The sequence below is a fragment of the Podarcis melisellensis genome (assembly GCF_964234715.1).
Source record: "Podarcis melisellensis genome assembly, chromosome: 3".
Taxonomy (NCBI): domain Eukaryota; kingdom Metazoa; phylum Chordata; class Lepidosauria; order Squamata; family Lacertidae; genus Podarcis; species Podarcis melisellensis.
This window is the reverse complement of record NC_138530.1, coordinates 80,475,474-80,500,129: the sequence shown is the minus strand read 5'-3', so window position 1 is coordinate 80,500,129 and position 24,656 is coordinate 80,475,474. Positions and strand designations below refer to the sequence as shown.

The 24,656-nt window shown below is 41.6% G+C and overlaps 1 protein-coding gene across 1 annotated transcript in view; it reads right to left on the bottom strand.

Annotated features, from left to right (window-relative positions):
- Positions 1-943: 943 nt before the first annotated feature.
- The window catches only part of CEP162 (centrosomal protein 162), a 35,161-nt gene continuing 11,448 nt past the window's right edge, over positions 944-24,656 (bottom strand). The window contains exons 8-28 of the mRNA XM_081905620.1: positions 24,430-24,512; positions 23,670-23,697; positions 21,685-21,807; positions 20,780-20,965; positions 18,571-18,640; positions 17,538-17,826; positions 15,708-15,966; positions 14,127-14,272; positions 12,858-13,085; positions 12,325-12,462; positions 11,153-11,265; positions 10,369-10,474; positions 9,816-9,942; positions 8,752-8,915; positions 7,911-8,022; positions 5,882-6,108; positions 4,360-5,018; positions 2,856-2,997; positions 2,416-2,514; positions 1,613-1,747; positions 944-1,312 (exon numbers count right to left, since the gene is read on the bottom strand). Of these exons, the coding sequence (XP_081761746.1) occupies positions 1,088-1,312; positions 1,613-1,747; positions 2,416-2,514; positions 2,856-2,997; positions 4,360-5,018; positions 5,882-6,108; positions 7,911-8,022; positions 8,752-8,915; positions 9,816-9,942; positions 10,369-10,474; positions 11,153-11,265; positions 12,325-12,462; positions 12,858-13,085; positions 14,127-14,272; positions 15,708-15,966; positions 17,538-17,826; positions 18,571-18,640; positions 20,780-20,965; positions 21,685-21,807; positions 23,670-23,697; positions 24,430-24,512 (3,659 nt within the window). The 3' untranslated portion in view covers positions 944-1,087. The remainder of the gene's footprint in view (positions 1,313-1,612; positions 1,748-2,415; positions 2,515-2,855; positions 2,998-4,359; positions 5,019-5,881; positions 6,109-7,910; positions 8,023-8,751; positions 8,916-9,815; positions 9,943-10,368; positions 10,475-11,152; positions 11,266-12,324; positions 12,463-12,857; positions 13,086-14,126; positions 14,273-15,707; positions 15,967-17,537; positions 17,827-18,570; positions 18,641-20,779; positions 20,966-21,684; positions 21,808-23,669; positions 23,698-24,429; positions 24,513-24,656) is intronic.

The window sequence follows — 24,656 nt, the reverse complement described above, 5'->3', positions numbered from 1 at the left end:
GGCCCAGTGCTTTTCATGTAGCTGACTAATTTTTAGCTGGCTTTGATGTCTGAAAGTGGCCTTAATGGCCAACGGTCCTGTTTTTGCTCAAGATCACCAATTATGATTGGCGGCCTTGCCAATGAAATCTTTCCATCCTAGGATATCTAAACTAGCATTTTTCCAGCATTAACTGACATGGAAAAGGATGAGAATGGATGCCATTTGCAAATGTTCATTCTGTCCCTTCCAAGGAATTAAAAAGCTGTTAACCTGATAACGGTTTAACAGTTGCCTCTAATGCCTAAAAACCACCTGTATGCCTTTATTTTGTCATGTTGCAACAGCTGTAAGAGACTGAAATCTGCTGCCATTTTATTGATGCACCTATGTCACCTTGTCAATGCTACAGTCACAATTTATGTGGTATTAGAGCATTCATTTTATAAATACTTTATAAAATTATATATAGACTGCACTAGCAGGGCAGGTGCAGCAATAAAACATAAAATATCATTTGGAATGATGTGCATTTCCCTAATTTGATTCTTAGAAAAGTACCTGTAAATTTGTATTACCTGGGGTTTTTTTTAGCAGAGATATATAATTATATTTACACCTTACCTTTCAAGAGCCTTTATTCATACCTTTTCAAGAGATAGAAATCTATACTTTAAAGCTTTGCTGAAGTAGTTTCTTCCAGAGTGGAAAGAAGCTCCTTTCTTTATACAGGTTTAGGAGGAGAAATGAAAATGGAAGTTTGCTGGCACCCCAAAGGAAAGCTGACATCATACACTGCTTATGGATATTGCTGCTTGGTCATCAATTGCTTTTGGTCTGGTCTTATAACCCAAGGAGTAGGAAGAGGAGCATAGTTTACTTTGGTAGACAAATCTTCTAACGCATCCAATAAAGTGAGGAGATTTTTTTTTTGTGAAGGGGAAAAAAAGTTCAGCACGTCAAATTTGCAAGTAGTATTATTTAATATGCAGAATAAAAACAAGTCAGCAAGGATCAGGATAAATGTATACACAACTATAAAGTTAAAAACTAATCACCTTTTTTGGCAAGGTTTCATCTTCTCTCTCTATTGAAGCTGTTTCACTGATTAAATGAGGAGCTTTCTAGTCTTCCAGTCATTTTCCGGCATGCTTGGGCCACCTGGTGGAATGATAACACCCTGTTTCTGCAGCTGCTGTAGAACGTCCAAAATCGAATCCAGTTCAATACGAAATTTCTCAAGCTCTTGGTTCTTCAACAGTGCCAGCTTCCGCCATTTCTCAGTTTCCTGGATTTGTTCAACTTCTGCAATATGCTGTGTTTGCTGTATTACCTGGGTAGTAAGCAAGTTCACTGATGAGAGATGGCAGCATAATTTCTAAACCTGACTGTTTCATTATCAGAGCATTTAGAAAACCTTTCATTTATACTTGTTTTAAAAATTCTTTGGAAGGGGCTCTACAAATCAACATCTAAATACTGACTAAATCAGGTTGCAGGTCTATCAGACTTTAGATGTGGCTTGAGATTCCATAATTTAAGTACTTGTTACATTAAGTATTTTGAAGGGCATTTGCACTCAAACATTTGAAACATTGACATTTTAAAGAGAAGAATTCCCTGTTTTATTTACCTGCTGAAGTTCTTGTTCTCTTTGTTCATATCTGGCCTCCAAGTGTTTGATCTTCCTTTCTAGACACACAAATCGTTTCATCTCTGGGGTTTGGCTCTCTCTAGCCTCTCCAAGTTCTTCTAACAGTTTTGCCATCTAAAATTTGAGAACATGAAATTACCTGTTTTGTTTTTCTGTGTATGCTCAACCGCATTAGCAGCAACAGATGCTCCTACACCCACTCAAAACATTTCTGGGGATAGGAGTTTCCCCAAAAGGAATTCAGTAAGCACACTGGAATCTAATCAGTGTACTTGTTTATATAATAAATATTAGGGATATTTTGCTAGAGAGAGCTCCTGCAGCCAATCGGAAGCTGCAGAAGCCCTGCTGGATGTTCGGCTTCCAAAAGAACGTTCAAAAACTGGAACAGCCACTTACGGGTTTCTATTCGGGAGCCAAAACGTTTGAGAACTAGGCTGTTCGAAAACCAAGTATATCTATCTATCTATCTATCTATCTATCTATCTATCTATCTATCTATGTGTGTGCGCACACACTCGCACGTGTGCACACACATTCAGTCACATGTAAAAATTAGCTTTAATTTTTGGTTTTATATCTCAGTCTGCAGTACATGACTACACCCCCGTTTCCCATTTAAAATGCAATGGAAAACTCTGGCTTAAAGTCTCAATGAACGAAGCAGCAAAGCCAATACATAAATTGCAGAAAGGGGGAAGAGGGTAGAGTCTGGGCACCACATTGTTGTTCCTGCTCAAACTGTCATTTTAAAGAATCAGATTTCTAATACTCTGAATTACCTCTTTTTGAAGAATTTCCTCTCGCTTTTGTGAAACCGCAAGTGCTTCTTGATCTCTTTGCAACTCACGAACTTTTTGCTGAAGATGTTTAATAAAGACCTATGGAAAGATTCTCAATTATTAGAAATTTTCAACAAAGTATCTCTTGAATCCTATTATTACAAGTAGGTAAGTGGAGCTTTGGTTTAACAACTTGAACTTTTGTTGAGTAAAGCTGTATTAAGATCACTTGAATTTAACTCTGACTAAGCATGTAAGATCAGCTATGACTAGGAACAAAAAGACACTGGAATGGAGGAGAATTGTGAACTTCATCTTAAATGAATACGAAACTATAACCATAGTATATTTCAGAGGCAAGATTACAGTACAAAACACTGAGAAACAGGAAACGCTGGCAGTTTTTTGAAGCAGTGAGACAGACGACTGGTCTTCCTCACCTCCTGTGCTGAAATTTTGCTATTTAACTCGGCTGCCTTGGAAGTTGAATGCTCCATAGCATACTGACAAAGAATCTTCTCCAGCTCCTTTTGATGTGATGCTTTAAGTGCTGTAATGTATTCTTCCAAATCTTCCTTTGCCCTGTTAATGTTGCAAAATAAAATAGTATGTAGAAGTTTGTTGAAAACATCAGAAAATAACATAGCATTTTCATGAAAAACAACACATTTTAGATTTGTATGTGCATTTATGCCTGTGATGTTCCTGTAGCAGTATCCTTTTCTGCCTAGAATCCTTCCTGTACAATATATCTTGGCTCATGTACAAAAAGAGGGCAAGGGATAAGAATGCTAAAGAAATGTTGGGTTTGCCCCCAAATGAACCTGGCATTAACCTTGGTCTGCATGCCCTTTAAAAACACAAATATTTGGCATGTGGTCTTCCCAACTGGATAGGTACTGTGACATGGGAAAGGGACTTGAAGCCTTTGTCCCCCAACCATGGTCCCAACTGGAAATGCCATCCCCACCACCCAGTGCTAACCATGGGAGAAAATGGTGCCAACTGAAGATTTTATCCAATTGCAAATAACAGGCATAAGTGGAAAGAGAATCAGGTATGCAGTTGGAGAAAGGAGTTTAAAGCTCCTCTTGTCATGGCCCCAATCCAACGCATATCCTCCTGCGCCTACTACATTTTGAAAATACAAGCACAAGGTTAAAGATGTGAAGAAGGTCATGCCTAGCTTGGCCCTTAGTCCCTGATGGGGACAGCTGCCTTAGAACCAAACTGCACATTAAATGTAGGGTGTGTGCTTGTGTGTGTGGTTTTTTCCCTAGAAAATAGCTATGCGGGGGCTTGATTTTTAAAGCTCCTCTTGTATACTGGAGTATCAGTGAAATTATTTGGGGTGACATTTACACGTCCAGATTTACAGCTAGGCTGAGCTCCCATGAAGACGGAATACATAAATAAAAATGTACATGTCACAAAGATGTTAAAACACATTCTTTCTCCTCCTGCTGCTCCAAGCCACCACTGCCCCAAGTGGAATGGCAGCCTTTTGCAGCTGCATTACAATTAAAATAGGAATGGTGGGGAGAGGAAGTCACTGTTTTCCAGCATGATCAGGTTTCCATTGTTCAGTGAACAAGGCCATGCATAACTCATTGACTCTTCCCATGTTGGAAGCACAATACACTACAAAAAATCTCTATGTTGGCTTAATTTACACAATTTACAGAAATGGCAGGGTGTGGCTTTCCTGTGCCCAGAGTTGGTGGTGGGGTTATTAGAACAGCGTACCTACAAGCAGGAGTAGGAAACCTGTAGCCATGCAGATGCTGGTGGATTCCAACTCCATCAGCCCCATTAATGGCTGTGGAAGACATGAGTTGTAGTCAAAAACATCTGGATGCTGCCAGGTTCCCCACTCCTGCCCCAAGCCCAAGGACCGACCTTGAACATCACATTTTAAAAACTGCTCAGTGATAAGTGAATTACCTTCTTACAAGACTTTCAGAATTTGCCATGGCTGCTTGAGCTTTTATCCTTTCCTGGCTTAGTTCTAGAGTCAACTTTTCTACATCATCTTTCAGACGGCTGTTTTCCTGCAGGACTTCTGAAATGTGACAATCGGCAAAAGCGTGGGGCTGATATATTTTCTCATCGAGAGTGCCGGGGAAGAACTCTTCATTTCTGGGGTTCAGCTGACTAGGTTTGACAATATCCTTTTTCAGGATTCCTGAAGGCTTTTCTTTAGCATCTGCTTTGCCAGATGAGAGCATAATCCTCCTCTCTTTCTGAAGCCTTTCTACAGTTTTTGTGAGGTCCTGTATCTCTCTGTTTTTGGCAATCATTTCCTGATTTAGTCTTACCAGCTTCGCTTTAGAGTGAGCCTGCTCCACCTGGTATTCTAGCGACTGGAGGTCCGCATCATCTTTTGCTTTCTTCTGCAGCTCTAGCTGAGCTAACTGGTTTCTGAGAGAGTTTATTTCAGTCTGAAGGTTTTGCACTGTGATCTGGTGGGCTTCATTTACACTACAAAGTTCTCTTTCATGAGCTGCAAGGGTGGCGGCTTTGTCTGGAAGCTTCTGCGGCTCGTTCAGCAGCTTATATTCCAGCAGCTGCTCAAGCTCCCCAATCCTCTTCTCATACTGAATCTGCAAAGACAAGACTCCATGAAGTGATGCTTCTTAGGTAAATTTGATTTGCATCATACATACAGCTGGGATAGCCCAGTTGGTTAGAGCATAGTGTTGATAACGCTAAGGTTGCAGGTTCGATCCCAAGATGGAACAGCTGTATATTCCTGCATTGCAGGGGTTTGGACCAGATAATCTGCAGGGTCCTTTTGCAATGGGCTGTATTGAGACTAACTGTGAATGCAGCTCTGCTCATGGGATGCTTCCATGGGTGTAAAGGGAAGAGGCAGGTTTTGTGACTCGCTCACACTTAAACCCCTGTGCAGCTTAAGGAGAGGATAAAAGGGCTCAGATAAAGGAGCACCCTAATTCAGCAAGTTCTGCATATGGAAGCAGCCTTCCACACACATTGCTAATATGGAAGCATCTTTTGTTATGACTATGCAGCTGAATGCACAGGAATGAGCATACTTATTGTCCATGAATATGCCTGCATTGGAGCACTTCTATAATATTAAAGGTTTTGAAATTTCTGGTGCTAGAATACGAAGAGTTTTTAAAGAATATATAAAAGGTAACTATGATCTAATTCAGTGTTTCCCAACCTTGGGCCTCCAGCTGTTTTTGAACTACAATTCCCATCATCCCTGACCACTGGTCTTGCTAGCTAGGGATGATGGGAGTTGTAGGCCAAAAACATCTGGAGGCCCAAGGTTGGGAAACACTGATCTAATTCCCACTTCTTGGTTCATTACTGTAGGATTCAGTCAACACTTGGGAGTGCCTAGGAGCAGCTCAAGCTACTCGTCGGGAGAAACAAAAACTACGCAACCACACCAAAACAATACTGCTGCTTAAAAACACAGTGGAGTCTAAATCACCTTTATCTTTTGAAACTGCTGCTCCATGGCACGGAGACTTTTCTTCGCTTCATCATCTTTACCCTCAAGTTCGGCTTCCAGCTTCTTAACTCTTCTCTCAAGAAAATCCACTGTATTCGTTTTTGCTGATGGATTGCCTTCCCCTTCAGAAGCAGTGGCCGTGGCAGCGGCATATATCAAAGCCGGCAAAGAATTTGGGTGCCTTCGTTTCAATATCCCTTCCATTTCTTTAACCTTTCAAAAATTAGCACAACAACTATTAGTTACTGTGTTTTAACTAGGCTGAAATCACATGAGCTGCATTTTCCCAATGACAGAGAATATACTGCCAGTAATTAAGATCATGGATGTAACTTTGCACTGCAAATGTTTAGAAATAGTGCTTCCAAATTTAAAATTCTATCATTAATGAGACATGGCTGGGATTTTAAAAAAAGTCACAAAGCAAGTTCTGCCTAAGAGTTTGGGCACACAGATGATAACAGCATCAATCCCAGGCATTACCACTTAAAATAAATTACCGTATTTTTCGCCCTATAGGACGCACTTTTCCCGCTCCCAAAATGAAGTGGAAATCTGGGTGCGTCCTATGGGGCGAATGCAGGCTTTCGCTAAAGCTTGAAGAGCGAGAGGGTCGGTGCGCACCGACCCCTCTCACTCTCCAGGCTTCAGGAACACATCCGCAGCCTAGGCAGCCCTGCGGGAGGTCCCGCAGGGCTGTCTATGCTGCAGATAGCAGCCTGCTTCCCGGAGCGTCGGGCGCCCTGAAAGCCGCGTGCCAGGCAGACATCTGCAGCCTGGGGAGCCCTGCGGGAGTTCCCGCAGGGCTCCCCAAGCTGCCGATAGCAGCCTGCCGCCTGGCGCGAGGGGCGCCCTGAAGCAGAGCGCTCTGCCCACGGGACAGACATTGGCCAGCCCCACAAGCTCCCCACAGCGCCGCCATCCCGCTGTTCCTTGACCTGGTTCGGTTTCCCCGACCTGGTTTTTTGGGGGAAATAAAGGGAAAAAAATTTCCTTTATCCCCCCCCCCAAAAAAAACTAGGTGCGTCCTATGGGACGGAGTGTCCTATGGGACAAAAAATACGGTAGGTAGCAGGTGAGGAAATAGACCCTTGGCAGAGACCCTGGAGAATCACTGCCTGTTACTGTGTATGATCCTAGGATGATAACACCCAAAGTTCCCTTGAGGATCTGAAACTAGTTGTATGATTCTTTCCCATATGCCATAAACATATACATACAGGAAATGAGAGTATAAGGAAGTAATAGCTTTAAAAGCCATCACCAAATTACATGAATCAACTATTAAAACCACAAAATTATTTCTGACATCAATAGCTATGAATAGACCATATAATTTAAAAAAATCTTTTTTTCATAAACACATGTAGCAAAAACTTCATTACATATTACTTATCCCATATCTGAAGCCTGGATTGCAGTTTCTTCTCTGACACTTAATGTTCCTCAACTACCTGGATTTTGGTGCCCTACCCTTTGGCTACAATGCTATTTGAAACATTGCAATATATAGTTAAGATATATGGGAAGCAACGTTTCGTTGTGCTGACGATTTGCCATTATTCTTCTCTCTTAAAGCATAAATGGGGAAAGCGGTAGCCCTCCAGATGTTGCTGGGACAACGACTCCATTCTTGACCACTAGTCATGCTGGCCAAGGCCAAGCAAAGGCAGCCGGAGTCCACTCTGAAAGGCCACAGTGTCCCCATCTGTGTCCTACAGCACTCCCATTTACCTAATTTGAGCAGCCGAATCAACTCTGGTGATCGGTGGGGTGACAGATGTCACACCGAAATCACCCTTTTCTAGTTGTGCACCATTATAACTGGTACAATCTAAACAAATTAAGATCAGCACTACAAGTGCCTAAACACGTCTCCGATGCTACCATACACCTCGAAACTGGATTCGTAAGAATAGAGGCCAGAGTATGGCTCGCCACACCAAATTTCCAGCGGAGACTATCCTTCCTCCCTTGCTCCCTTGACTGTTAAGGGGAATTGTTGTACTACGTGCCTGTCGCTCAAGGTCTTGTATTCGTTTGGCATCTGCCGCTCTGTCCTTCAACCGTTTCTTTTGTTGTGCAGACCGATTCCCAGCTTCACTTCTAAGCTGATCCACCTACACAGTACACAGAAAGGCACACAGAAGAGTGATGTAAGCAATCCATTCATTTTATCATTAGCACGACCTCTTCTTTAAAACCGTTAAATACTTGCATGTGTACGAACAAGAACGATAAACACAGAAATTGGTAACCACGGTGCATAGAAAACGATCCCCTCAATCTTATTTACAAAACTTGTAATTTAAGCAGCAGGGGAAAATCAGTACCAGCATGGTAAATGAATGGGTCGTTTTATCCCAGTTTAGTTAGTGCCAAACCTCATGCACAGAATGTTTTAACTACATATTCTGGAGTGGAAACTGAATTACAGCCTAGATTCAGACAAACCCTGACCTACCGTGAAACCAAAGAGAGGGAGACCGTAGGCTGAGATGGGGAAGCTTGTTTGGCAGCCTGTGACTGAAAGTCATGCCTTTGGGAACTTTATGACAGATAAATTCATAATCATAAATGTGGAAGCAGAACTGCTTGAGCCCCTGACAGCTGGAAACCTGAAGGACATTAGATGGGATTCAGCCCAAGTGTGACTACTCAGCTCTGGCCAAAAGGGAATTGCAGCAACAATTCCCAAAGTAAAATTCCTGAAGTTCAGGCTGCATGGTACCCTAGCCTTTTCTCTTATCTCTATGTGAAAATGTAAGATTTTGCTGGCTGGTCTCAGACGGCCTTTGCCTTGCTACTGCCTTGAATGGTACTGGAGGGAAGTCTGACAATGCAATCACCTCATGCTGCAGTTTATCAATTTCTTCTTTAGCTCCTCGAAGGCGAGCTGCATCTCTATCCAAGAGTTCCTGATTTTCTGCATACCACTGGAGTCTTTTCTGCAGGCGACCAATTTCGTCTTTGTATGATTCTTCTACAATCTTCATCTCATATGATTTTTCAGCTAGAAAATGTTCCAATTAAAAATGTGTGACAAAGCATATCTGACTCAGGACTAAGCTTATCTTGGGCATGGGGGGGGGGGAGAATAGAGGCAAATTAATTTTAAATATATTAAGGCTTTCTACAAAAGCCGTAAGTTATTTAGATTTCCTCTTTGTGGTGAAAACGACATTTGTAAAGAACAGCTATAAATCATTGTTTTAAAGTCTGACGATTTGTGGTGAGAGCTTTTTTGAGAGCTGCTATTCCTTCCTTTCCATCCTAATAACACACATAGGAAGACCAGACTACTACTGATATGCAAAGAACCAGTGGCCTGGTACCAACACCCCCCCCCCATAATTCCATCCCACGTTGCCATCAAAAGGAATTTAGGAAAATTTCTCCCACTGCCCCCAGTCTTTGATGCATACTTTCTCTCTCGGAACTGCTCTTGATGCCTGTCCCCAATTCATATGAGAGCAGTTTCCTTTGCATGCAAAGGATCCTAGGTTCAATATCTAGCATCTCCAGAAAGGAGCAAGATCAGGGTGATGGAGAAGACCTGACACTTTGAAGAGGACCTTGCATTAGGCAGCTTCCTATGCTTGTATAATGATAAATTGTTTCGTTTGTGAGATTTCCATCACAGGCCCACCCCCTGGTAGACAACTCACAGAAGCAAGTGTTGTGCAGTACCCTGCTCACGTGTTTCTGGAGGGGTAGCTGCCAGTGTACATATAATCCAGCTACTGTCCCTCCATCTCTCTTGATTACCTCACTCTTCCCTGGTGTGTTAATGCAAGACACAGTATCACAAAAGCTTAATACAGTATTAATGGAAACACAGATTTTATATTCAGTGAAGTAAAAGATCTTACTATTAAACGGAGGATTAACCTGTTCAAAAGCAGTGCTTTACCTGAAGTGGAAGTGATTTGGGCTCTTGCTAAGTCTCGTTCCTTCTTCACTTGCACCAAATCTACTTCAAGGGCTTGCTTGTCTTGCTTTAGACGCTTTCTCTCTTCGAGCAAATTGCTTTCGACAGTCTTCATTCCCCACCACCCCAGGAAAACAAGAGAGAGATACAGAAAACATGCCATGAGGATAACACCTCTTGTAACCATTGAAGTGAACTGAACTGATCATCATCACAGATGCCTGGATAAAGTGAGAGATTTCCAGGCATAGATCTGCTGTACTGGGGCCACAGCATGGGAAAACAGAGACAGCAGAGGGGAGCAGATTTGCTATTTCCCCTTGTGCCAGCAGAGTCAATGTAATGCAAATTATAGTGTCTTGTTTAGAGGTCTCCATGCAGCTTGGCCACAGCAATTTATCGTAAATGGCCCATTTGTTTCATTATTTGAAATAAAAATAAATAATAGTAATAGCAACTTGTTGGCAAAATGTATAATGTTTTAAGTGATGACTATTTCAGCAAACTAGTCTAAAGAAAAAGCATAAGTACTTGCCTTGGCAGCCCGAAGTTCTAAAATCAGGTCAGTGAAACTCTGATTCCCAGCTGATTCAGCATTCTGCACTCCACATGATAAAAGGTTATTTTTATCCTGTTGTTCTCTAGTTTAATTTTGAAAAAAGAGAGGATTATTAATTTTATACAGCTCATGGTTTGTTGAAGTAATTCTATCTAAACACTATTCCTGCAATTAAATCAGAGTAATTTTTAAAATATCCAGTCCTTGTTAACTCATGCTGGCCTGATTCACATGTCATGTCAAGGTATAGTTTGGTGCTGATTGTTGGAATACTGTTTTACTCTCTCTGGTGAGAAATATTGGTGAATGTTTATTTTAACTAGTACTGTCAGAGTGAGAGGCTGCAAATCTAGTGGGAGTCAGCACCTATAGGTAAGACGTAAGGGTGGGTGAATGTTAAAGTACCCCAGGTGAGCTTTGGGATAGGCCGCTTGAGACTTTCTCTCTCCCTTTCTCTTGCGATTTATTGTGTCTTCTGCCTCCCCTTCCCCCTTCCTTCCCTGCTGCATGGGTATTCTCTCTTTATGTGATAGTGAGTTGCTTGGATGGGCATTGTATTGTTGACTGCGATGATGCATTGGGGGTTGATGTGAAAAGGTAATCTGCACGCAGCATGTATCTGCAGGGAGTTGCACAGAGCCAGGGCACAGGGGGCCATGCAACTTGGTGACAGAAGGAAAAAATAGGCACAGCTAGTAGTGGCAATGGAGACCTGCTTAAAGTCATCTACATTTTTCATTAGATCCTCAAATAAACTCACCGTAAAGACACCAACTCAGCCATCAAACGCTGGTTCTCTTTAAACATGTTTTCTTCGTTTTTCTTGTTATTTAGCTGCAGCTCTTTCACTTGCTTATACAATCTTTCATTTTCCTTCATTGAAATATCAAGGATTAATTCACTTAGTTATTATGTATTCATGTGAAAGACACTTCTTAGAAATTACTCTTTACAAATTCCAGAAGGGTAGCCTTTTCTTCCGTCTCCATATAAATAAGTACCTCATTGAACTAATCAATGCACATTGTCCCTTGCTTATGAATGGACTAACATTTTCATGCATGTCCCAGCAATTATCAGTCTTTTATCTACCAATTTCAGATACCAATGTCTTTTCATATACGATATCTTTATTGTCATTGTCCCATACAGAACAATGAAATTGGAAATCTACATAAAATATTCAAAAACCCCTAAAAACTCTGAAACCCCATTTTAAAATACAATATACTAAAGAGACTCCTTATGCTACGTTTAGAACCAGAATTGCATTTGCGTAGAAACTGTTTCTCAGGCGGCTAGTCCTGGTCTTTATAATCCTATACCTTCTTCCAGAAGGCAGAAGCTGAAAGAGATAATTTCCAGGGTGTGTACTATCCTGCGCTATCTCTGCAGCTTTCTTATGGCACCTGACAGCATAGATTTGATCTAAGGTGGGAAGACTGCACCCAATTATTCTCTCTGCAGTCTTTACAACCCTGGACAGCATTGTTTTTCCCTGGCCGTGCAGCTCCCAAACCACACACAGAGACCATAAGTTAATACACTCTCCACAGTACAATGGTAAAATGCCATCAACAGGTCCTTTGAGAGATTGTTTTTCTGGAGGATTCTCAGAAAATATAACCTCTGCTGTGCTCTCTTCATCAGGTCTTTGTTGTTTTCTCCCCAAGTTAGGTCATCTCTCAACTCCATTCCCAGAAATCGAAACACTGAGACCTGTTCCACGCACTTCCCCTCAATAATAAATGGTGTGAGGGCCATTGCCTTTGACCTTCAACAATCTGGTCAATTCACTATCAAGCTCCCCACCTCTCCTTTTATTTTAATACAATGCACCATAGTTCTTAACCTGGATACAGCTTTAAAAACTGACTGTGTAAATACTTTGTAAGTTTTACTCAGTGAAGCCACAGTATTAAGTATATCTACCTGTTGATACCCTTGAAGGAGAGTCTCCTGATTTTGGACTTCTTTTTGGATTTCTTTCAGCATTTCTCCATCATCAGGAATTCTTTTCAAAGCATTTGACAACTTTGTTCCTTTGTTCGGGTCTTCTCTGTTATTAAGCTGAGAAAACATGAACTATGAATAACGTATACTTCATAAAATCACTAGGAAGAAAAAGCCCTTATTAACAGATTCCTGTACATTTAACAGACTGCTCTCTTATTTGTATCTTATGCCTGTCTCCTTGCAATATAGCAAAACATATTAATGGGGTGGGGAGAAGCTTGCTTGGCTACCAGCTGAAATAGCCTTCTAAACGCAAAAGGTCACTTCCTGCAAGGTGTTTTAGCTAGCTATGAGAGACAACATTTTATCCATGGCTTGCCATGATTCCCAATTTGATTTTATCAGAACTAAAATGAAATATATAGTAAATGCTGTTTTTAGTGAACTGCATTAAAAGTGGTTTTTTTAAAAAAAATTGAACAGGGAAAGGATATAACTAGGTACAGTACCTGTGTTTGAAGAATGTAATTTTCTTGGTTTAGCTGAAAAAGGTCTTTATCTTGTTGCATTTTCATTTCTAGGATCTTAGTCTCCATTTCCTTCTCCTTTTGCAAAGATGCAGCTTTTAGAGTCTGAATCAAATCATGGGCTTCGGCCAATTTTTCCTCTGCTTCCTGAACTCTTTGCAGTAAATAAAGCTCCCTCCCACTATTTTGGGATGGAGAATATGAGGCAACCTGCTGTGGGGGAAAAGTATACTATTCTGACAGCTCATCACACAACCAAGATTTATGGATCATTTTCTTTCACTTCTGTAGTACAAATTGCAAGTTTCAAAATTTTCAAAGACTGAATTTTATGAGAACCATTTAGCATTTTAAATTGAGAGAGGGGAAAAACAACAATGCAAGTAAGTTTTCCATGAAACAAGATGTCAGCTTCAAGGTCATCTTCGAGTGTGAGGTAGCTTTGGCACTGCAGAAAAAACTTCATGCATTAAAAATGCAGTCAGTTGTTTGGGAGCACCCTGTACTGTGGCATAGATATGGATGTTATCAAATTAATAGATGGAGAACCATTGGAGATGAAGTGAAATAAATATCATTTACTATGGTTTGGGTCTAATTTAGTATTTCCACAAATGGAAAATCAAAAGGTCTCCTTATGCCAGGTGTAGGTAAACTTGGCCCTCCAGATGTTTTTAGGACTACAATTCCCATCATCCCTGACCCCTGGTCCTGTTAGCTAGGGATGATGGGAGTTGTAGTCCCCAAACATCTGGAGGGCTGAGTTTGCCTATGCCTGCCTTATGCTTACAGAAGAGGCTATGATTCAGTGAAGGCTTACATGAATGAGCAGGGGTAGAAGTTGCCTCTTCCTACACTCTCATTTATGGACCTCTGCATCCAACCCTATGCAATTTTTAATGACAGCTGTCCTGCCTCCAGTGGACATTTACTCTATTAAATTCAAAGAGAAGGCAACACACTTTTGTAACCCGAACGGGATCTCTAATGCTGCACACACTTTTTGTGCAATGATTTGGAGTTACATTATAAGTGCAGTGTAAATCAGGCCACAGATCAGAACAGATAGAGTGCATCAAATTACATATGTATTCTCTTCTCACATTTGTGAGGGTAGACAACCTGGGTGATACTGAGACACTCCAGGACAGCAGGGATTCCTAGGACTCTACAAAAAGTTTATATCTGCTGCAATACTGTTATTCCCTTGCAAGTCCCCTTAAAAAAATCAATTTAGGAGCAATGACTTACATTGTGTGTCTGTAGGCAAGAGTCACTTTCTTTAGTTGGCTGTTGAAGACTGCTTGCAGATGATTGTCCAGGTGTAGCACAGTAATTTCTCTTTGTAGAAACTGGATTGTTTGCTGTCTGTATTGTCATAGTTCCAGAAAATGTTTCTTTGATGAGAAAAAAAATATAGTGGGTGCTGTAATCTTAATAGCCCTAGCTATTTATATGGAGACATAATATTTCTTTGAGCAGATCATGCAATGTACAAGAGGAAAAGCTAATACCACTACTACTGGGCGAAATTCCACGGTGCCTGTTCACTAGTAGAATAGACTTCTGCTTCCATAAAATAACATCCCCTTCCTTTCCTCCTCTCGGCTGTGTTGGGGGAACTTCCAGAGGAGGTGGAGGGCACTCATATGACATTAAATGTTGCCCACTGCTGTTGTCTTCTTGCTTTAAAATTACAGAACCAAATACTGCTGCCATACTTCCAAACCACTTTCCACAGTTCACTATTCTTCTTTATATATCCCATTACCCCCTAAGTATTTAAAATGACATATAATCTTGTCTTACAATTCTCGGGGGGGGGGGGGAGATCCACTTTAAACAAGGATCAAACCTGTAGGGAACATGCATGTTAAAACAAGGCACTTGTGTCTGACAAGTCATTTTACAACTTCACCCCCTCACCTTATTTTTGTGCTTTTATATTGTAAACATATCACCATCTAAAATATTTCCTTCCTGCTTTAGCAACCTTACCTACTCAAAGGTCTCCTGTTCTAAACAAATCCCACTGCTACTTTTTATATCTAGAATTCTTTCCCAGGACACTGACATGGTGGGTATAACATCAAATCCTTCTCTAAAACACATCCTTTGCACAATTTCTTTCACTTAATGTTGTGCAGCCAAATCCTATACAAATCCTCCTCCTCATCTAGATTTGGATTGTAAACCAATTAGGGGAGAGTTCTTTATTTTTCAGAGTATCCTAAACAGAGAACCATGTTCACCAAACCGAAGGACACTAACAAATAGATCCTCAATTTTTTGTTTTGAATTCTGACTTGCTTCCCTGAATCATCAAACTTGATAATCTATCCCATCTTCAAAAAGCAGTTTAGAGAAGATGCACAGGAGCTCTTTGTAATGAGAAGCTGAGGGAAACGCGCATGCACAGGATGATCTTTTCCCTTTGGGACTCCTTTTTCTGCTGCCCTACAAATAGTCTCAGGCCACAGTGGCTTTGCCTCGGGAACTCGAGGTCAAAGATACTCTGCAGTCTCAAACAGTTTGCTGAATATAGTTGACAAACTGGAAGTGCAGTTAACTAACTACACCTTGCTTTAAAGAAGTTGAAATGCCTTGGGCAAATCACATTGCTATGTTGAGCACTGGTAAATCTACCAACAAAAACATTTAGGTTAAAACGTATATTTGAATGTATCTAAAAGTTCCACGTTTTTAAACAGTATTATCATCTTGCAAGAAGCAGTATGCAGTAATATTTAACCTTGAGGAATCCTACACTTGACATTTTCCCTACATTAAACCAAACACATCTGCATTAAAGACACACTAAAAATCCATTACCTTTTTGTCTGGGAGGAGATTTTGTTTTTAAAACTGGCTTTTTGATGTTTTCCTTTAATGTCTTCTTCTCATTAATTGTGGAAAAGTGCTTTAATGGAGAACTGGATCTTCCATATCCAGAACTCCTAACAGAGCTATGGGGTCCACTTAGAGATTTCTTTCTATGTACAGCAGCTGTATTTTTGGTATTTCTGAATGTTACTTGTTTGTTCATCACCGAATTTAGACCTTCTTTAGTCCAAGTGTTGGACAGACGAGTCTGGAGACAACATTATATATTATTAAATCAACCAGCTTGGCTTTGGATGTAAAATAAAGTGTTTACAATGAGGTTAACACAACAAGTTTTATACAGAGTTCTCACCTGTCAATCACCAGGCATCAGGTGACACAACTTCAAAGGAAAGAATCTGCTTGAATTCAAGCCAGAATGCAAAGGAAGAATTGGGAGAACACTTCCTGTTAGCTAGTTAGAACTTTCCCTGGTCATCAGGCCAGGCAAAGTAGGGCATAGTGTGCCCAAAACAACCTGGTGAGCAAACCTCTGAGGCTGGCAGGTCTAATGAGACTCGAGGGAATAGAGGTTCCACACCAATGATATATACCAGATTACATTTCAATGTGTTGTGCTATTCAGCTCATGTGGAAAATTTCCTCTTAGCTCCTAAAGTCTGGAAAATGAGAATAACCAGGAAACAAATTTGTGTGCCCATGCAGAGGTACCAGCTTCTGTGGCAGGGAGAAGCAGCCTTCCTGGCACTGCCATCACTGCAGCTTACCTGGATGGGGCTGGGGTCAGAGCTCTGTTGGCCAATCCAGCACTACTGCTGGTGCACCTAAGCAGCCTTGACCTTCCATTGCCCTGCTCTATCCAGGTAGTGCAGCGACACAGCTGTCAGAAGAGTGGCTCTGCCTCACCGCTACTGATGGGCAAACAGAGAGGTGAAGGCTGCATTCTTAAAACAATTTGCCTGGAAGTAAGTCCCACTGAAATTGATCTCGCTTACCCGAGTAAACATGGGTAAGAGTGGGATGGAAAGAAGGAATTTAACAGGAATTGTTCACAATTGTTGATAATATTATAAAGGCCTACTAAGACTTCTTTGATATTCAGCTGCCTAGCCCTCAGCTGCTTCAGACACAGAAGACAAGGCACCTTCTGTCTTCAAAGCTGCATAATCAGAGAAGATTAGCCAAGAGTGTCAAGACAGGTGAGGCAGGAAGAGGTCAAGAAGGAAACTGCAACAGCGAAAAAGTTAGAGCAGGGGTCAGCAACCTTTTTCAGCCGTGGACAGGTCCACTGTCCCTCAGACCATGTGGTGGGCCGGACTATATTTTGAAAAAAAATAATGAACGAATTCCTATGCCCCACAAATAACCCAGAGATGCTTTTTAAATAAAAGCACACATTCTACTCATGTAAAAACACACTGATTCCCGGACCATCCGTGGGCCGGATTGAGAAGGTGACTGGGCTGCATCCGGCCCACAGGCCTTAAGTTACCTACCCCTGGGTTAGAGGAAAACAATGGGGAACAATAGTAGGGATTCAACAACAGAGATCTTTATTGGCTGAGCCCAGTGTCTTGGACTTCTTTCTAGGGAGGCTAATTTAGTTAACCATCTTTGGTGCTTGGTGAAGGTAAGTGAGATAAAAATATTAAGGAAGAAATAATCAATCAATTAATCCTTGGAGCACCCAAGGGCCTAACTAGTGAATATTATGTACAATCTGCTTATTAAACAAACAAACAAACAAACAACATGATATGTGCATAGCTTATCTTTATACTTGCATAAATCTCTTTAAGATACTGAGATGCCGTTTACCTGGTTAGTCTTTTTGTCTTGATGCAATACTGAAGAACCTGGGAGACTATTTTGCCTCGACACATCATGCTTAAATTTATCAATCTGTTTGTCCTTGCCAGTCCTTTGATGAGGAATCAGTTCACTATCTTCCTTTGCAACAACTTGAACAAAAACATTCTCTTGTCCACTATGCTGCTCCAATGAACAGCTAATGTTTTGCTTTTCCTGAGCAGTATCATTCTGCTGCTCTTCCAGTATTAAATGGCTCATTAATTCATCAGTGCCGCTGTGTGTTGCTTTCACAGGGCTACAGAAAAAGAGTGAAGAAAGCACAATCCAAAGATTATATGCATTAGGTTTTAGTTTACACATTAACGTTACATGCCTGTTAATGGGATACATTAAGACATATGGCCTGATCCTGTAGGACGGGCTTTAAGCAGTCATGGAAGAAACCGTGGGTGCTGCAGGAGCTAAAAAGCAGCCCCTTATATGAGGATGAGTGGAAAAGACACAGCTTGATATTCCCAGTTTTCTTTAACAGCATTTGCAGGTAGGGTTGGGAATGACCCTGCCTGAAACCCTTGACAGACACAGCCAATGAATGTAGACAATACTGAGGTAGATGGACCAATGGCCTGACTTAACATAAAACAGCTTTCTATGTTACAAAAGACTAGGGTTGGCTCCTACAGCTGGTGCAAAGAGAAGAGCTGTTCACTTATGCTGGAAACTGTGCCCAGTCACAGCACCTGTTCTTAGTTTAGCATTCTGCAGGACTGGACCATTAGAATCTATTTCAGGTGCACAACAGCATGCCAACTTCAAAGTTAAGCCAATAACTGTATTAAGTGAGCACTGGCAGTAGGGGACTTAATCTCAGGATTAGGTTTTAAGGACTGATCTGTCTCAACTGCAAAGCACAAACCGCAAGCTAAGCCGAACTCCCAAATCCTTTGGACAGAGGTTGAAGAAGGGGGAGGGGGCAAAGAACAAGACAGAAAGAAAAGACATTAATTGGCATAAACTGTGTATTTTCTAGAATGAATACCTTGCAGGATCCCTGGTAAAATCTGAATCTGCTCTGATAGGTTTCATCAGTTCTTCTATGGTGGGGAGATCTAATTGGATGAAACGACAACATTCTAGATCAAAAACAGTAATGAAATACTTTCAAATGAAACTCATCCACTGATTCTGTGTCCATGTACATGCATGTGCACATCCTGTATGTTTTTGGCTATAGGTAGTTTCCTGTTATATGTAGTCTGATCTCTCCTGTCTATGTCATAACATTCCTTTTGTAACAGCAGCAATCCTTTTGAGATTAATTCATAACCTCCCCAGACAAACCAATTAATCTTCACTTTTCTGTATGTGTTTAGTAACTGTCTTACATTTTGGTCAGGTCTCCTGTATATGCAATCTTTTTTAGTGAGTGAACAGTTTGTGTGACTCCTGGGTCAACTTTCACATTACTAAATGAACACACTCAAATGGTATCTGATTAAGGACCTACCACTCTAAAAATGAGCAACTAAATCGTCAGTGCTTCAGAATTTACTTTCATGCTGTGCTAGTATCTGAGCAGGTAGCAAAGACACAGATGAATAATAATTCACTGGGTGGCAGCTTCCACAGCAAGCTGTTGAGGGTCAATGGGGCTAATAGTCATTTATGAAGACTGTATGTGGAAGATGCTCCTCTTTATCTTGGCCTTTGAGACCATTAAGATATTGTTTTATGTTGTGCACTTCTTTTGCTGAATTTGTTCCATTTGGAACATTTTTATGTGCTTTTATGACTGTAATGGATTTACTTGTTTTTATAACTGCATATTATCTTGCTACAACCTGCTCTGGGACCTTATGTTGAAGGGTAGGTAATAAATATTATCAATAAACAAAGGGAAAGAAGCTATTGTGAACAAAAGAATGAGCCATCTCCTTGGAAACCAAAACACTATCCTCAAAGCTGAGGAAGACCTCATAAACATCTAGGCAAGTGCGGGTTCTGATGCTGCAGACGGCAGGATGAGTCATCATGGAATTAAAAGGGAGATTTTAAAAAAAAGGACTTTGCCCCTCAGTCTGGCTCAGAGAGTGCTCTTGAAGCCATGTGTACACTAGAAGACAGACTGCATTAACAATTACGCTTGCCTTTGCAACAGTGTGCAGCCAACCTTTTAACTACCGTATTTTTCGCACCATAGGACGCACCGGACAATAGGACGCACCTTGTTTTAGAGGGGGGAGAACAAGAAAAAAAAATTCTCTCCCGCTCTGCCCAGCGCCCCTTCAGCGAAGCGGCAGGAGGCGCTGCGCAGAGAGGGGGAGAATTTCCCCCCTCTTGTTTTCCCCCTCTAAAACAAGGTGCCGTTTAAGGTGCGTTTAGATGCCTTCAGGCGGCTACCTTGGAAGCCTGGAGAGCGAGAGGTGCGCCTCTCACTCTCCAGGCTTCAGGTTCCTTTTGACCTGCTCTTTGGGGCTGGCGGGGGGAAGCCCACCACCAGCCCCAAAGAGCAGGTCGGGGAGCAGCGCAAAGGCGCACAGCTATAGAGGTTCCTGCCATGTCACCTCTCCAGCCGGGAGAGGGTCGGGGGGGGGGGGCTTCTTTAGCCCCGCGTGCTCTGTCCCAGCTGGAGAGATGGCGTGCGGCTAAAGAGGCTGCTGCCATAGCTGCGTGTCACCTCTCCAGCCGGGAGAGAGTCGCGGGGGGCTTCTTTAGCCTCGTGCGCGCTCTCCCGGCTGGAGAGATGGCGCGCGGCTAAAGAGGCTGTTGCAATAGCTGCGTGTCACCTCTCCAGCTGGGAGAGGGTAAGCGGGGCTTCTTTATCCCTGCGCGCACTCTCCCAGCTGGAGAGGTGGCGCGCGGCTATAGAGGCTCCTGCCATAGCCGCGGGTCACCTCTTCAGCCGGCAGAGGGTCGCGGGGCTATGCTGTCTTCGCTTCATAGGATGCACACACATTCCCCCTTCATTTTTGAAGGGGAAAAGGTGCGTCCTATGGTGCGAAAAATACGGTAAACTGTGGTTTGGTGCTAGTGCAACTGCAGCCTACTAAACAGAAGGATTGAGTGCTGGAGATGAGAAAATAGTGTCTCGAGAGGAAAGGTAAAATAACATGATTCCAAGAGAATTAAGGAGTCCATCCCCAAGCCACCAGTGTTGGTATAAGCTTGTGCTGGAAGCAATAATAAATCAGGAATCTTTTATGTGCATATGCCAAAATAAAGTTGTATTGGGAATTTTCAATATTTACCAGAATCAGTAGTGGAGGTATTTTTGGGACAGCCTTCTGTGTTCGGTGAAACATCTTTAGCCAAGTTCTCTTCTATTTTGCCACCATGAATTCTTTGCTCATCAGAATCTCCTAAAGACTGCTCAATATGGCAGTAGGCCTGATGCAAAGCTTCAATATCACTATTCGTTTGTGCACCAGAAATACCTGAGGAGGGACAGGTGAAAAAGTCAATCAAGATGAAGTGAGCTGAAATGTCAATAAAGCAACACCAACAATTACCTAAGATACTAACAGTAGAATCGTGAACTGAGAAACACGTTCTACTGAGTTCAGTGAGGCTTACTCCCTAGTAATGGATAAGGGATTGCAGCATTAGGCTACAATCCTATGCACATTTCCCCAAGAGTTAAGTAGGATCGACTTCCAAGGAAACAAGTTCAGGATTGCAGTGTTAGGCTGAAGTTCACATGATTAAATATTGGTTGCCACTAGTCCAGTGACAAAAAAATAAATTACATCCTTAGCCATTAAGCTCAGTAACTAGTAAGAAAAAAACAAAGCAAATCACTCCTAAATGTTTATTTCTCTTTCTCTTCTTCAATTCAGAACTAGATTTTCAAAACTTAGGAATTGCCTATATAATCTTTTACCTTGAGAAAACATTAAGCAATGAAGACATAGCTATAGTTATGCACTTCTAAGTCTCTTCAATTTGAAATGCTTGATTCTTTCCTGTTGAAATCAATATGACTTCAAAGAGCTTAGCTTTGGCTGAAAAAGGCTCTAAATGTTTACATGATCAAAGGGTAATTGTGAAGCAGAGAGAGCTAGAACTGACCAAGACAGACTGCTCTTGCCTTACTTCTGTTTTCAGCATGGCTAACAGATGTGGAAAGAAGTAGTCAATAATAAAGAGGGTTTACCTGTCCCATTCATTTCATCGGCAGCGGTTTCTTGAGGTAGAGGGTGTTCTGTCACAGCTGCATCCTGCTGCTCACCGATCTTTTGCATCTCCAGGGTCGAGTCTTGGGAATCGAGAAGGACAACTAAAGAGAAAACAGACAGAAAAAAGTTAGAGAACACTGACGTGCAACACAATTGTATCTCCCATAACAGACAATATGAGGGTTACAAACTCTAACCTTTGCTCTTCTGCCATTTCATTACAACTTTTTTAAGTAGCCACCCCAGCAATCTCAGATGTCCCTAGCAGCTTCTAAAAAGCACATGAGTAAGATATATAAGGCGGCAACCCAAACCTCTGGCTGGGAGCAACAGGGCTTGCCAGAGTGGCTTGGCCACATCCACAGCTCTGTCCCTTGTGCTAGCCCAGGCAAAAGATGGGTGGGGGAGCCTCTTTGTTGTGCCACCCCCAAGACTAGGCCTGCTGCTATCCTGTGGTGGCAGCAAGGCTGGCTCAAGACCCAGCATATCCCCTCCATCCATTCCTTATCCCTGAAACACCTCATTTTGGTGGATTTCTGAGGGCTGCTACCAATGGTAGCTTCTGCCCACCTGCTATTTGGGTGGGTGCATTGGGGTGCTGGTGGGGCTCCCCTGCCAGTGGAGGCTTGGCAGCCGGGCTAGGTGGAGGGACACCTCCGTCCCCTCCCACATGGTGCACTGGGGGCTTGGATCGTTTTGCTTGATTAATAATTTAGGCTAGGGCCATAGGCCAGAAGATGTTTCAAAAGTGGAGAAGGCATTCATGATAAACAGGGTGGAAGGGGGAAATTGATAACACGTTTTTTATAGTAAACAATTCACTAGAAAGGATTTTTGAAGTACAAACTCCAACTATGGCTCTTAACTACTGGGCAATTGCTTCAAGCCCTTACCAGATTTAGCTTGTTTTCCCCAAAGCATGGTATAAATTTCATAGCTAAAGGTGCAATTAGGCACCCTTTTTTGGAAGAAAGTCACAATGAACTCAGTGGGAATTACTTCTGGGTAAAAATAGTAAGACAGGTCGGAAAGATAGCAGTGCAAGGAAGTTTACCTAACCATGAACTGCAATAAAATATAAATATATTGAACTTAATACAAATATATATTAATTATTTTACTGGGATTGTTTGGCTTATAAAATTATTGTTAAAGCCAACTTGGCACCCTCCTGTTTTTCTGGATCACTCCTGACCACTGACCATGCTAGCTGAAGCTGACAGGAGCTAAGGTGCAATAAACAGTACAGGAGGCATCACATTGCAGAAGGCTGGTTTAGATTATCCAGCATAAACACAATTTACACATCTGAACTACTTCTCAAAATGATTCTCAAAACTCAAGAACAACACTCTGTGCTGGTTTCTGTTACTAATAATTTGATTCCAGACCTTGCTCATGTCCTCCCAGATAAAAATGGGGGTTAATAGCGATAAATACTAATGACTACACTATTACTACATTAAGGGAGGAGATGATTTTTGTTTATTCCTCCTTGCCTGTGTGTTTATTTTATCTAACAATAAATGACTGTAAGAAAAACTCTAAGCGGCAGAAGCCTATATTCCCTTAAAAGGTCCTCCAGAGATTTGGAAGAGCCTCTAGGATAATGGGAGAGGGAGATTGGTGAACATTTGACTTCTCCCTCCTCCTACTGGATCTGTCTCTTTTACAAATGGAAGGAGATATTCAGTTCTACAGCTAATCCTCTGATTCCAAAAGGAAGCCAATAGTAGGCATCAATTTGGAATAAAAGGAATACCATTTACTTCTACAGATATCTGCAAAGCATCTCTAAAGCAAATGTCGCCAGCACAATTGGAGCTAGGACCGAGGTCCATTTAAAAATTATGGATAATTTCTGACTCTTTTCACCCAAAATTGGGCACAGCACAGCCAATCAAACATTCAAGCCCTGTGCCATATTTTTAACACGTTTCCACATCTTGTGAATTTTTTGTACCTTCAGCCAGCATGCCAGTCTTTTCTTCCTAAAAAGTTAGAGAATACATATGAATATGCATGATGTGAAATATACATATTTTGATTATCTTGAATGCTTTAGATGGTGAGCATATCACTGCTATACAACTACAGTGCAGGAACATTCATCCTGCCTTTATCAAAATAATAAGGCACATATGTACAAATGTACATCTCTCTTCCTATCACATCCATATCCTGCAATTCACAAACCTTTTTCTATTCTATTTTGTGACTGAGAGTGATGCCTGGGCACTGTTAATGTCTTTTTGGTAACATGCCTTTTATCTCCTAATCTTTTTCTGCATCAGTACTGCTACTGATCCAGCCCCCCCCCCCCGGGTCTGCTGCAGTTTTCAGATTACATTGATCTTTGTCACATTTATTATTGTCCTTTGTTTTATTCCTGGATTGTAAAACCACCCTGAGAGTTACAAATGGGATTGACTGGCTAGATATTAAATATTACAGAGTCAACCCCTACCCTAAATAGCAAACCTATCAACTAAATAGCATCCATTACGTCTGGACTGGATGCATCATCATCAGCATCAACATCAGCAGCATCATCTGCTACCCTACTACCAAAGAACCTAATGGGCCTTTAGTGTGTCTGATTAGGATTGCACTGTAGATGTCTGGTAAGTTCTTCGTTGGGTATAAGCGACACTAAAATCACAGGGCTGACTTATAAGTAATGTTCAAAACATGAAATGGTTCTGCTTTTCCAAAATGCTTACTTTAGCTTCTGTCACAAGTACTTGCTCAGCTTTATTTTCTTCATTAGATTCTGAACCTTCTTCAAAATCTTCACTATAATCACCTGGAATGTGTGTGACACAAGGCATACAGTTAATTCCTTGTAAGAAAATAGGACCAGCCATCTCCCTGCATCTCTATATAGCTCTTCCTCGGATCAGATCAAACAGCCAGGAAGGGATGGATACAAGAAACAGACTGGAACCCT